The 12,677-nt window shown below is 59.5% G+C and overlaps 2 protein-coding genes across 2 annotated transcripts; both read left to right on the top strand.

Annotated features, from left to right (window-relative positions):
* Positions 1-2,859: 2,859 nt before the first annotated feature.
* NCLIV_046860 (hypothetical protein) lies at positions 2,860-3,357 on the top strand (the record flags this gene model as incomplete). The annotated part of the gene is made up of 1 exon (XM_003884236.1): positions 2,860-3,357. The coding sequence occupies one exon, from the start codon at positions 2,860-2,862 to the stop codon at positions 3,355-3,357; it is 498 nt and encodes a 165-aa protein (XP_003884285.1).
* Positions 3,358-3,690: 333 nt separating this feature from the next.
* Positions 3,691-11,291, top strand: NCLIV_046850 (conserved hypothetical protein; the record flags this gene model as incomplete). The annotated part of the gene is made up of 6 exons (XM_003884235.1): positions 3,691-7,235; positions 7,432-7,928; positions 8,471-8,496; positions 8,935-9,002; positions 9,596-10,157; positions 10,662-11,291. The coding sequence occupies 6 exons, from the start codon at positions 3,691-3,693 to the stop codon at positions 11,289-11,291; spliced, it is 5,328 nt and encodes a 1,775-aa protein (XP_003884284.1).
* Between the last annotated feature and the right edge of the window lie 1,386 nt (positions 11,292-12,677).

The raw sequence follows: 12,677 nt of genomic DNA, 5'->3' as shown, positions 1-12,677 counted from the left end.
TTCCACTCCAGCGAAGCGAGTGGTCGCTCGGCTGCACGGGAACCCAACAGTTCGGAACGGCTTCGGTTTCTCAGGTTTCTTAGCATTAGGAGTGTTCATTATGTGGCTGTTTCCCATGGCTGTCAGACCAGTTTACGGCGGCACCCTAGCCCAGTCGCCGTTCAGAAAGCACAGACCGGTGAGGCCAACCCAGAAAAAGGGAGAAACCGTTTTCTGTAGCTCTCCTCAGCGGCGTGCTTTCGCAGGTAAGTGCGGCGAACAAAGGTTACGGCTCAGAGTATGTGTACGGCACGTCACGAGGTCGGGACAAGCAAAACGGTGCATGTTTTAATGTTCACCTAATCGAAAAGAGCGTCGGTCTACGCCCTCTACTGCTATCGATGCGCGACAGAGACGCACTGCTGCGGACGGAAAGCTCGTGTCGCGTTCCTCGGTGTGTCGCAAGCGAGAACCGCAGAAGCCGCGTTTGGAGACGTTGCATTCGGAGCAGGAAGAAACTGTTCGGTCAACGACACAAAGACTCCCCGAAACTGTGTCGTTTATGTACCCGTTTAGCTGCTATCTCGAAGCCGCACGTATGATCAAAGAGGACTTCACGCAAGGAACGGGAGAGCAGCCAGACGTTGGAGAAAGGCTGCTTGAGTCTGATCTCGTTTCCCGGACAGGTAGATCGGGAGTGTAACGAACGGAGCGAAGCGTCTCAGCCACAAGCCTGCGGAGCACAGGTGCCTTGTGTCTGTGTGGCGTTTTCGGGTATCTGAAAGGCTGTCTAGACTCTAGGTGCGGCCTCGACATACACTGCGAGATACGGAAATCGGAAGCGGGAGGAACCATGCAAGGAATGATTTGCGCTTGAATCTCGACCAGTCGCTTTCTCTCTGGGCTAAAGAGTTACCTGGTCTTCAAGCAACGATACGAGCCTCCCATTAAGGTGTTTGAAGTGTCATGCTCGCAATGCTGCTCCCACCTTGATCTGCGTCTGCTTCAAGTGAGAGGATAAGAAGAGCACCACAGTCCGAAACATGTTTGTCGACAGGAATCACTCGGTAGGTTTTCAGTAGCCGTTCTTCTCCGTCGACGAAGACACTTCTTCGGAGAAAATGGCCCTTTGTCTGTTTCGTGCTGCATTTGCGCCGCTGCGCCTTCCCATAACGGCGCTGATCCGTTCTCCCTTTCCCGCGGCTGCTGGTGTCGACGCGGCGGCTATCTTTTCCCAGGACTCAGCGGGGTCACATCCCGGCGCTTTCCCGCGAAAAAAAACTGGGGGATCGCGGGGTGATATCAGCAGCATAAACTCGCGGCAGTTGCGGCGCCTTGCCCAGCTTGTCGGGGTCGTGTTCGAACCTGAAGGAAAGAGGGGAAGACGGTGTTTTCACGAAACGGAGACCTCCTTTTGACGCCGCAAATTCGTGTCTGCTGTGAGACACGACATGCATGCAAGTGTGCAAACCTTGTCAGCCGCGTCGTTCATTGGCGACTGCATGCGCGCACATGCGATGGCCACCCCAGAAAGTCTGCCTGCTGAGTGTTTCTTCACGACCAGCAAGTGCCGTTTTGTTGTTTCGCGTCGCGCATTTCGCCTCGAGAAAAAGCCCATGGAGAGCGTACGCAGAGTGGAAAAGTCGGAGGCCGGTCCGGACCTCGTTTTCGTTTGAGGTCTCAGCTCGCAGGTGAATCGATCGCAAACACACGCCTGAATCTCAGGTATTTGAGGGCGCCTGCTCAGTCGTGTTCTCACCCCTCTTTTTGCATGCCCAGTCACCGTTCTCTCTCCTCTGTTGCTCCAGGCCGTGTGTTTCGTCTAAGGAATTCTCTCGATTCCCGCTTTTCCCCGGTCTCAGTCCGCCTCTCTCCAGAGACGAGCCGCGACAAATCCCAGCCGTGAGTCTTCAGAGGAAACTCCGCAACGCAAAATACGCGTCAAGAAGGATCGGCCGACAAAAGACGCTGCGTTCTGCCCAGCATGTGTACAGCGAGAGCTGTGGCGAATCTGCAACTTTTTTCTACGAATCCGACCCAGTGTGCTCGTCTTCCTCCGTCTGATTCCCCGTTTCCTGCCAAAACAAGACAGGAACGAGGAATGCCGACCTTTTCTTTCGAGTTGACCTCGACGTTCTTGCACACTCGGTTCCCACTCGGCCTGGCCCTTCAACTTCCGGTCCTTCCTCGACCGGGACGTCTCCACTGACAGTGTTTTTCGAGTTACAAATGTTGGGTTTCAAAAATACGCCGCACCCTCGTTTTTCCCCTTTTTTGTTTGAAACTACTGCCGATCGCTGTTTTTTAACCGAACTGTTTGTCAGCACACTCCTGTGAACGCCGCGTCACGCGCTAGGTCTTCCTGGCGGTCTCAACACCGCTTAGCTCGCACCGCGAAAAAGCGAACTCCCGGCTGTCTTTCTCGGTTTTTTTCGTGGAGGAAGACGGGTCTTGTTCGCGCCGCGTGTGTGTGGCGTCGCTCTGAACGCTTGCGGGACAGTTCTTCTCTGCTGTTCCTCCCGCCCCCAGGCCCGAGTGGGTGGGGCTGCGCGTGTCGCGTTTGGTTGGCCGTCGGCGTTGGAGGCAGAGAAGCGCAGACCGGCCGAAGCTGCGAGGGAAGAGAACGCCTGCACGGCTGCGCGTGAAGGACTGTCGCGCCGGCGGAAGACTTCCCCTGGACCACGGAGCCGGGATAACTCAGGCTCGCCAGGTCGCGGGGAAACAGCGCACGCGCTGGAGCGAGGGCGAGGGCTTCTTTTCGGCGGTCGTTTTGTGTGCGGTCGTGGACACCCGTGCCCAGATGTTTGGGGAGGCGGCACGGCTTCTCGGTGCGCCGTAGCTCGGAGAAACAGGCTCAGTCCTCCGGCATCCGCACTCACGATGAGTCTCCCTCCTGCTGTCCGGGGCACTGGCGCCGAGACTCGGCAGGACGGCGCAGGCAAGAAGCGAGAAGACCTCGAGGCCGAGCTCGGGGGCGTGGCGCTGCCGGCGTCCCCGCGCTCCGCGTCCTGTGTCGCCTCCGTCCCTGTCCCCCCGCATTTGGCTGTCTGGGAAGAGAACGAGGCGATGCGCCTCCTGCGCTTCGAGGCCGAGTGCGAGTTTGTCCAGGCTCTCGCGAATCCTCAGTATCTGCGGTATTTGCAGAAAGAGCGGTACTTCCAAGATCCCCGCTTCGTCGCCTACCTCCACTACCTCGACTACTGGCGGCGGCCACCGTACGTCGTCCACCTCCTCTTTCCCATCTGTCTCGGAATCCTCGACTTGCTCCAGAAAGAAGAAATCCGCGAGCGCCTCGAGAAAGAAGACGTCGTCGCGGTTCTTGACCAGACTCTCCGACTTCACTGGCTCTACTTTGCCTGCGACAAAAACAAAGTGTAGAGGACGTCTCCGGCCTCGTTCGCCACTTGCCGTTTTCTTCCGTCTCCTGCGTCCTTCTCAGAGAGTCTTCCTCTTCCTTGCCTTTCGTGTCTTGTGCGCTGCCTCTTGATTCTCGCCTCGTTCGCCAACCTCGCGATCCCTCCTCGCAGTGTGTTCTGGAGAAAAGACGTCTAACCGACAGGAGGCGTCGCTGAGTCTCGAGAACGAAGCTCTGTCAGCCACTCGCCTTTCTCCAAAGGGCGTTCTCTTCTCTGCGGTCTTATACGTTCTCTTCTCTGCGGCCTTATACGTTCTCTTCTCTGCGGTATGCTGGTCCGCTCGCGGTGCGGCCGCATGTGGGCGCAACGCCCTGAAGGCGTGGGCTTCTCTCGCGCTTCGGGTTCCCTGCTTCCCTCGTGTTTGATTTCGTTCTCTTTTTCCGCCCCAGCACTTGCACAGGTCCCCACCTCCGCTCCGCGAGGCGCGCGCGGCCACCCACAGCAGAGACTGCTGTGGGTGGCCGCGCTCCCTGCCTCGCTTTCGCCGTCTGCTCCCAGGTCGATTCCGCTCTCTGGCGCCTTTTTCTGGGATCCGCCGGGCGCGTTTTCCGGTTCCGCCGCAGCCTCGCAGCGCCGCCTCTGTTCCGCGCATGCGGCGGGGCAACAAACGCCTGCAGGCGATCGGCGAGAAACGAAGAAGCGAGACGGCGAAGCGCGGCGCAGAGAACCCCGCGCAGGAGGGACACAGCCCGCGTCTGGTGGAGCCGCATGGGGCATGCTGGCGGAGCCGCTCGGCAGGGGCGACCTGCGACTCCGGGAACCGGATGAAGCCCAAGGGCACGCGCCGCCGACGCCTGAGAAGAAAAACGAAGAGCCGGGGAACTTGAAAGATCTTGGAGAGCGCGGACACGTCAAGCGACTGTGCTTCGATCTCGAGAGACCGTACACCCAGCGTGCAAAGCTCCGCGTGAGGGCTCAGATGCGAGAGGCGCTCGGCGTCGGGCCCGAGTCCACTGACCAGTCTTTGTCGTCTTTGTCGTCTTCCTCTTCGCGTCCGGAGGAAGGCGAGGAAGGGCGCACGCAGCTCAGCCAGAGAGAAGCGGAACGTGAACTGTGGCGGCGTCTCCAGGCCTATCTCGCCCGGCTGCCACGGAGTCGGACTGCAAGCTCCACCCCTCGGCCGTCTGGCCTTCCTTCTACCTCATCCGTCTCACGTGGAGATCTCTCTGCTGCGTCTTCGTTCTCGCCTCCGCCTCCGCAGCTTGGTCTTCCGCAGTTCCTGCGCCTTGTGGCATTTCTTTCCAGGCAGAAGCCGCTGCTGGCGCGGGCTTCCGCGGCCTTCCTGGTCGAGTCTGTCGAGGCCCATCCGCTTCTCCATCTCTTTGCGTGGTCTTTGCACCGCGAGAAGCGGCGACTGCCTCCACCCGACCTGGCTGCGTGCGTCGACTTTCTCCTCTCGCTCTCTGAGAGGACACAAGGGGAGGCCGGGGCGCAGCGCGTCTCGGCTTCCCCTTCCGCCCCACCCGCGAGCAGACGAACCTGGCCCTTGCTCCAGTCCGTGGCCGACCTCTTGCTGTCGCCCGCTGTCTGCGCCTCGCTGCTGCACTCCCAGGTCGAAGCCACGCTCGCCTTGCTGATGCGCGTCTGCCGACACCCGGCGCGCCTCCTTGGCAGCCCGCCCCATACCGCCCAGAATCTATGGGAGCAGATTTGTCTCTTTCTGTTGTCGAGTCGAGGGCCGGGTGTCGCGGAGGCGGAGCTCCTCTGTCTGCTGCGCTGTCTGAGCCTCTTGGCAGAGGCTTCTGTGCCCAGCCACGAGGCCTTGGCGCAGCGCAGTCCGTCGGAGAGTCCTTGCCTCGCGGGGCGACTGACGGAAGGCGTGACGGCGAGTGTGGACCTGGACACTGCTCTCTTGTCGCGCGCTCTGGAGCGGCACCTTTTGCCTGACTGGCTGTACTCGGCGAGCCCGCATGCACTCACTGTTCTCCTTCTGCTTCTCACGCGTCTCGGGTGTCTCGAGAGCCACGTCTTCTTGGAAATCGCGGAAGCGCTCCTTCTCGCCGTCCCGTTCATCAGCGACGCGTCCCTCTTGCCTCTGCTCCACACGCTGCTCGTCTGTCGCCAGCACTTTGACCTCAGACTGGCGCAGCGGCCGCAGCCTCGACTGGAGGCTTTGAGAATAGCCGACTTGCAGACGGGCGGCGCCCTCGACCCTGAAGACGAGAGAGATCGCCGCGCGCGATGGAGCGAAGCGGGGGAAGACCTCCCCGCCGAGGCTGCGCGACACCCGCTGTACGAGCCTCGCGCCAAGCGCTTGCTCCAGGCTCTCCGCTATCGCGTGCAGTGCCGCTTCGGGCAGGTCCCCTTCTCGGTGTCCGTCGCGGAGCTGGGCGCGCTGTTCTCCGTCTATAAGCCGAACGAGCAGTTGAAACGGGATTTCCTGGGCCGCTGCGCGGCGAGTCCCGACCTGCTGATGCACCTATCGCCCGAGCTGTTCCTGACAGCCGCGCGGGTCCTCGCCCGGCTCGGCGTCAGCCACGGCTCCCAGGCGCGGTTCGCCCTCGCGCACGCGCTCCCGCGGCAACTCCCGCGCTTGCAGCCCCACGAATTTCTCGAGCTCACGCGCGAAGGCGCTGGCGGGGGCGTGGGGACTCTCGAGAGTGTCCGAGCCGCCGTGTCTGCAGAGAAAAAGGCGCGCCTGGCGATCCTGCAGGTCTACAGATGCCTTGCGTTCGACGCGTGCCGTGCCGTGCTCCTCGTCGAGGGTGCCGGACAAAGTGACGGCGCCCTGACGGAAGGAACAAACGAAGGCCGGAAACAGCAGCTTCTGCTTGGCGGGAGCGGGAAGGACTCACCGCCCGATCCTTCTTCCGCGGCTTCTCTACAGTCTTCTCTGTCGCTTGCGGGTGCGCGCCTGCCGTCGCCGACGAGCCTCCTGTCTCTGATTCGTGGGTGGATGGCCTTGGGCCTCTCGCGGAAGGCGGAGTCGCCTGTGCCTCTCGTCCTGTGTCTCCTGGCACTTGAGGGGACGGAAAAACGAGTTGTCTTGTCCAGGAAAACAGCGGAAAGTCTGGACAGCTCGCCGGCGCCTGCGCACCGCGCGGCCGAGCGCAGCGAACCTGGCGAGCCTGCAGTGTGGGTCGGTGGATGTACACCTGGCGGCCACCTCTCTGCTGGCGCCGCCACGGCTTCGCTGTTTTCTTCATCGGATTTCCTGGTTCCTCCGGCTTCCCCTCTGTCTTCTGTCGAGGCTTCTTCCTGCGTGGAGTCGCAGCTGGAGGCCAACCGCCCGCTCGCCCCGCAGCTTGCGCCGTTGCCGACTGTCCTCGTGTTCCCCAGAAAGATCTCTTCTTCTCTCTTTCACCACTTGTCGATGCCCCAGCTTCTTCTCCTCGTCTGCGCCTCCCGGCGCTCGGGCTTGCTTCTCTCCCCGTCGCTCGCCGCGGCGATCCTCCACCGCCTCCGGAGGAGCGGCGGTCTCATCTCTGCAGACGGAGCAGCCGAGATTGCCTTCACGCTCGCGCTGCAGCAGCTCCTGCGCAGCCCGTCCGGAGAACGGATGTCCCCCCGAGCGCGCGAAGGCGCCTTGATTGAAAGCCGAACTAGTGGAGACAGGGGAGGGGAAGCAGGGCGAGAGAGTAAAGGCGGCATCGGCACCACGGCAGGACATCTTTCCGTTGCTGAGAGCGGGACGTGGGGGGTTGGAGAAAATGAGGATTTTGAGAGAGAAGAGAGACCGAGCGTGTATCGAGCGCTCTTTAACAGCGTCTGCACCACTCTGTGGGAGGAGCGCGTGGCGCAGCCGACGACGGACGAACTCGTCAAGATCTTTTGGGCCATCGTCGCAGGAGAGAGATGGACATGGGTGAAACGGCTCGGCGCGCCAATCGTTGAATTCTGGTAAGAAGTGACTCCGACTCCCCCAAAACTCATATATATATATATATATATATAGGGATATCCGTGTATATCCGTGTATATATACATAGGTATATTCCAGAGCAGTTCGTTTCGCATGTTGTGCCTTCTTTTTCTTGCGCATGTGATGCGTGGGAGTATTTCTGGTGGCTTTCTTTTCTCTTTCTTGTGTTTTTAGTGCTTCGCACTTTGCGGATCTGCAAGAGCGGCCCGGCTCGCAACGCCTCTTCTTTCAAGCTCTGTCTCACATCCGCACAAAGCTTCCGGACCTCGCCCGCGACTTCTTTCTGCTACTTCATCGGACGCCCGCTCTGCCGTCTCGATTCCCTTCTGCCGCGGCCTCTCCTGTCTCCTGGCCTCCCTCAGCTCCTCTTTCCTCTCTTTCCTCTCTTTCCTCTCCTCTCCCTCTGACGTCTCGCTCCATGTCTCCTGGATCTTCCTCAGAACAGCCCGCCGCAGCTGTCGGCGCTTTTCAGTCGAGAAACGCGCGAGACGCAGACGAGGTGTCTGTTTTGGGAAAGGCAAATGCGCCCGAAAAAATCTGGTGGCTTTCCAGAACCGCTGAAGCTGGCGACGCGTGCGCCGAGTTCGACCTGGCAGGCGTGCAGCTCCATACAGAGGAAGGAATCGTGAAAACCACCTTAAGGGGATCTGTGCTTTCCGAGCTTCAGCTGAGTAAGACCACAAAGCGCTGAGAACACATGCAAGCATGCAAGCATGCAATCATACTTATATATATATATATATATATATGTATATGTTTGAGTAAGCATCGACCTGTGTATACATGAGTGCCTGTAGACAGGAAGGTGTATGTGTCGATGGGCAGATGCGTCTCTTTGTCTTTTGCTGGCGTTAGCGCGTTTTCTTCACAGATAAGGCCAAAGTTGACAGGTTAGTAGATGGGTCCGTATGTTTGCGTTTGGGTGCGTGTAGCGATCGCGGATGTGCGATTGTCTCTGCCTGCGCGAAGGCGTCACATCGTGTTGTGAAGTCTCTGCTGGTCTTCCTCTCCTCGTCTTTCCTTCGTTTTCCTTCTTCTTTCGAAACTCGGCGTTAGCCTCGCTCGCGTTTGCTTTCATCTCCGTTGGCGGCCCGCGGTTCTCGGCGTCTCCTCTCGGTCTCCTGCCTCGCGCAATCGTGAGTCGAGTCGGCGCGCTTCTTCTCACTTTCTATCTCCTCTCTGTGTTTCTCAACGATTCTGGCTTCCTCTGCAGCCTGGCGCGCAGGACAGAAACGGACTGTAAGTCGCGGGGAGCTAGTTGTACAAGGCGGGAAGAAGCGCCGATGTCTCCGGTGTCTCTGAGATCAAGGGTGGCGTCTCTGTTTAGACCCCCTTGCCAGCGGGGACAAAGATGCTCGTCCCCGCATGCGAATCCGAACTTCGCGCGAGGGCTGTGCCCCGTGTTGGTTTGAAGGTTCCTGTTTTCGGGTTTTCTCGTCTGTCCGTGCACCAGCGGCGGGTCTGGAGGCCGCGTCGATGCACTGAGCCTGAGAAACTAGTCGTTTTGATCTAGAAAATAGCAAAAGTCTCGCCCAAGCACAGCCCTGTGCTGTGTGTGGATATCCCCGGGAGTTTCCCGCACGCGACGAACACAAGCCTCGATTTCGAAAACGGTTCGGCCCTCGAAACTCGCAAGCGCTTTTCCCGGTGTGTGTGGATCTGTGTTTGTGCGCAAAGACTCTCTCGACAGTGGAGGACGACTTGGGTTCCGTTCTCCGACGTCTCGCTGCAGCCCCGTTCTTCCAGTGAGTTTCGGAACACGAGAGCGTGGACAGAAGCGTAGTCAAAGACAAAATGGAGTCTTGGAGACACGCGACAAGAAAAGTTCTCGGGGAAGATAAAATGCAGTGGCGAACGCGCCGGGGTCTGTGGCGCGTACGCTGCTCTGCGTGCAGCGGAATTCCCCAGTCTCGCCTCTTTCTCGCGGGTCTCTCTTTCTTCTGTGTAGCGGGTCAGACAAGAACAGTAGATAGAACTCGCATCTAGGCTTTTTCGCGGGGCGGAGAGAAGGTTTAACCTCCCTTTGCATTTTCGAGGTTGATCCGAGCGTTCTTTTTTCAACTCTGTCCTTCTCTCGCCGTCCCTTTCGCACTGACTGCCTTACCACTTCGAAGTTCGCCGGGGAGAGGGAGCCGGTGTCCTTTTTACGTGGCCCGTGCGTCTGTCCCTCGTATGTCGTTTTTTGCGGTGTCTTTCTTGTGACCTGCCTCGTCCGCCTCGCCCAACGCGCAGTGCTTTCTCTGTCTTTTGCGTTATTTCACCTCGTCCCGCGTGGCTTCCCCAGTTCGATCTCGATTTCTCTCCGTTTCGCGGCCCCTCGCTGTCTCCTGTCGCGTAGACAAACTCTGGACATTACTCCGCATTTCCAACGGTCGTCTTCGGCGCGGCCAGTTCTTCGCCGTTCGCGAGAGTCGCTGGTCCTGCCTGCGACTCCCTTCTCGTCGCTCGCGCTCGTTGCGGCTTTGCCCTCGGGCGGCTTCCTGCCAAACAGTCCCGAGGACGAAGAGTACTCGCTGACGTGGGCGAACCCGGTGTGGAAAATCGGCGTTCTTCTTCTCCCCGCGGCCGGCGCTGGGGGCGCCTCCGCGGCCACATGCCGCTCCCCGCTTCGCGTGCTGCTTGAGGAGAAGCAGCGCATGTGCGGGGCTCAGAAGGAAACGCGGAAAGGCGGAACCACGAGGGGGAAGATGAAGGAGCAACCGTTTCGAGACGCGGAACGGCTAAACGTTGAAGGCGAGAACGCGGTTCTCGACGGCCTCATCAAGCGAGAGAGGGGCGCGCTCCCAGGCGCAGGCGACAAACAAACTGACGGACTAAGGCTCACAGCGAAGGCTGCCATGCACATCAAATTTCTACAAGACGTCCGCGATTGGCGCGTGATTGTTCTTCAGCAGGAGAAGGTGAGCACACCATTTGCGCAGGCGAGCACAAAGCACGAGGCGACGCGGCCCAACCCCGAACGAATCAGGAAGTTCAGGCCGCGAAGAAGCCAGAAAGAGAATCGGAGGTCTCTTTTTTTTCCTGCTGCTTTCGCGGTGGCGTTGCGCGGTCCGTGGTTTCCAGGGGTCTTCTTGCTTCCAGCGCGTTGTCGTCTTTTCGCTTTTCCGCCGCGGGGAACGTCGCGCCCCGCGCTGCAAGCCGTTTTGCTGGGTTCTCTCGACCGTCTGATTTCGTGTCTCTCTCGCCGCTGAGCGCGCGCGTTCTTGAGCTCGTTCGCCCCTTTCTGACCAACCCGCGACACGTCTGTTCCCATTTCCCGCGGCTTCTTTGTTTCCTGCTGGCTTCGTTTCCGTGTCTGCGTCGAGCTCCGCGGCACTGCGGTCGGCCTCCAGTGCCTCCGCTGCGTCGCGCGCGGGGTCTTGCGGCTTCACTCTGCCTTCCTTTCGCTTTTTTCACCCTGGCAGGTGAAGGAGCGGCTGAAGCGCGAGAATGGCGAGAGGCTCGAGCGTCGCCTCGCGCAGTGTCGAGGCCTCTTCCCGCTGTCTCCTCCCCTCTCTTCCTTCCTTCGCGCCTACGCGTCCGCCTCTTCTCTCACTTCCGCATCTTCCTCGGCGTCTGATGTGTCGGTTTCGTCTTTGGGAACGCGCTCTTTGCCTCGCTCGCGACGCCCCGCAAAACTCGACGCCGCGGAGATTGGTTCGCCTCCTCCTTTCGCTTCGTCCTCACCCCTGTCGGACGCCGTCTTGCCTTCCGCGCACGCCGCAGGGGGCTCAGAAGCAGAGACCGAGAGTGTCGTGAGGCGGCGCGAACTCGACGACGGAGACGGCGGGCTTTGCCTCGCCGACTCTGGAGCGGAACATGGAGACGCAGCGCCTCCGATGGAGGCTCACAGGGGGATCATAAGAGGAAGAAAACGCGCACAGCTGTTCTGGTCCTGTGAGAGGAACGGAGAAACTGGGCGAGGGCCGCGAGAACGTGAGCAGCGAGCCGAAGAAGAAAGACTGAAGCAGGTCAGCCACTACCGAGCGATTCGCGAGGCTGCCTTCCTGCAGCTACAGCGAGAACTTCACTTTCTCTTCTCCCTCGAGGATTAGTCGCACTCAAGAAAGAGCGGCCCAATCGCAGTGGCCAGGGCGGAAAGACCAGAGAGATCCGGGGGACGGAGCATCAGAGATCGAGAGGGGTTTTTGAACGACGGGGGCAAACTGCGCACTCACCGTTTTTCTCTGTTTTCGGTCACAGCGGCCAACGGCGGCGCGCCAAGGCTCCGCGACCCGGACTTCTTCGGGCCATCTGTTTTCTCTCTTGTTGCGAAGCTACGAGGGCGCCGCGCTTTGTGCACGCGAGCGTTTGCGAGTCGAGAAAATCGTCTGTTGATGCCTCGCGGCTCTGCTGGTCTCTGCCTATCTTGTCTTCTCTGCGCAACGTTCAAACCTACTTCCGCATGGCGTTCACGCTTAAACCCCCGCAACTCGCCGGTGAATCTTCGGCGCAGTCAGCGACAGATTGCATGCGCTCTGGAAGCGCCGATAACCCTTACGGACGGACCAGCTTTGCTTCGAGAGGCTAGACTGAATTTCTCACTGCGGCAGAGAAGCGAAGCCTACTCTTACGGCGCTTCCAGGCCACGAACGCGGCCGTGAGCTCGACCTCAACAGTGGATGTCCCGTTGCACTGTCTGGATCACATGGCTTCTGGTACTGTGAGGCCTTACGGACGGCGAAAAAGGGAAGTGTGTTTTAAAGGAAAGGGTGTTTAGCCGGAAGTTGTTTTTTGCGTGGGGCGAGAGACTTGGCGAGGGAAAGAGGAGACGCATAGGAAGTGTTTGTACAGTCGGAGATTTAGAAGGTCGACTTGGACAGCTATCCCTAATCCACCGGTAAGCATAGGTAAATACGAACATACGAGCAGTAAAACGGATGCCGGGTGAATACAGTTCTTGCGTCAGCTACGTTCTTCTCAATATGGAAAATGCGGCCTTCCTGGAGTGACCGACGTTTCCGAAATCCCGCGACGCGCACATGCTTTCGTCCTTGACTGGTTCCTCTCAGGCAGGCGCGGTGGGTCTGCGGTGCCTGCCGGAGGTTCCCACCCAGCTCCGCTGAGCAAGCGAAACGCGAGGGACGCGTGTGTCTTAGCTGGGGGCGAAAACAGTTTGGATTTTAATCAGCAGTCCAGAAGCGGAATCTTCCGCGTGAAAGGGGGCGGTCCTCTGCATAGGGAAGAAACCCACTCGAAGGTCGTCGCAATTTTCCTTGGAGCCCCAACGCGAAGGCGCCGGCGACAAACCTAGAACGCGGCCCACGAATCATCTGCCAAGAAAGAAAAAGTAAGAAAACCAGTGGAGCGGGGCGATTCTCAGGGGAAAACAGGTGCCGTTCGGCGCTCCTCGGGCCACGCCAATCAGAGGTCTTCATCTCTCTCCCTGCGCAGCCGGTTTCCCGATCCACACTTCTCATTGTCTCCAGAGGAACGCATGC

Source organism: Neospora caninum, chromosome X (genome assembly GCF_000208865.1).
Source record: "Neospora caninum Liverpool complete genome, chromosome X".
Lineage (NCBI taxonomy): Eukaryota > Apicomplexa > Conoidasida > Eucoccidiorida > Sarcocystidae > Neospora > Neospora caninum.
This window is presented reverse-complemented; position numbering and strand designations above follow the sequence as displayed.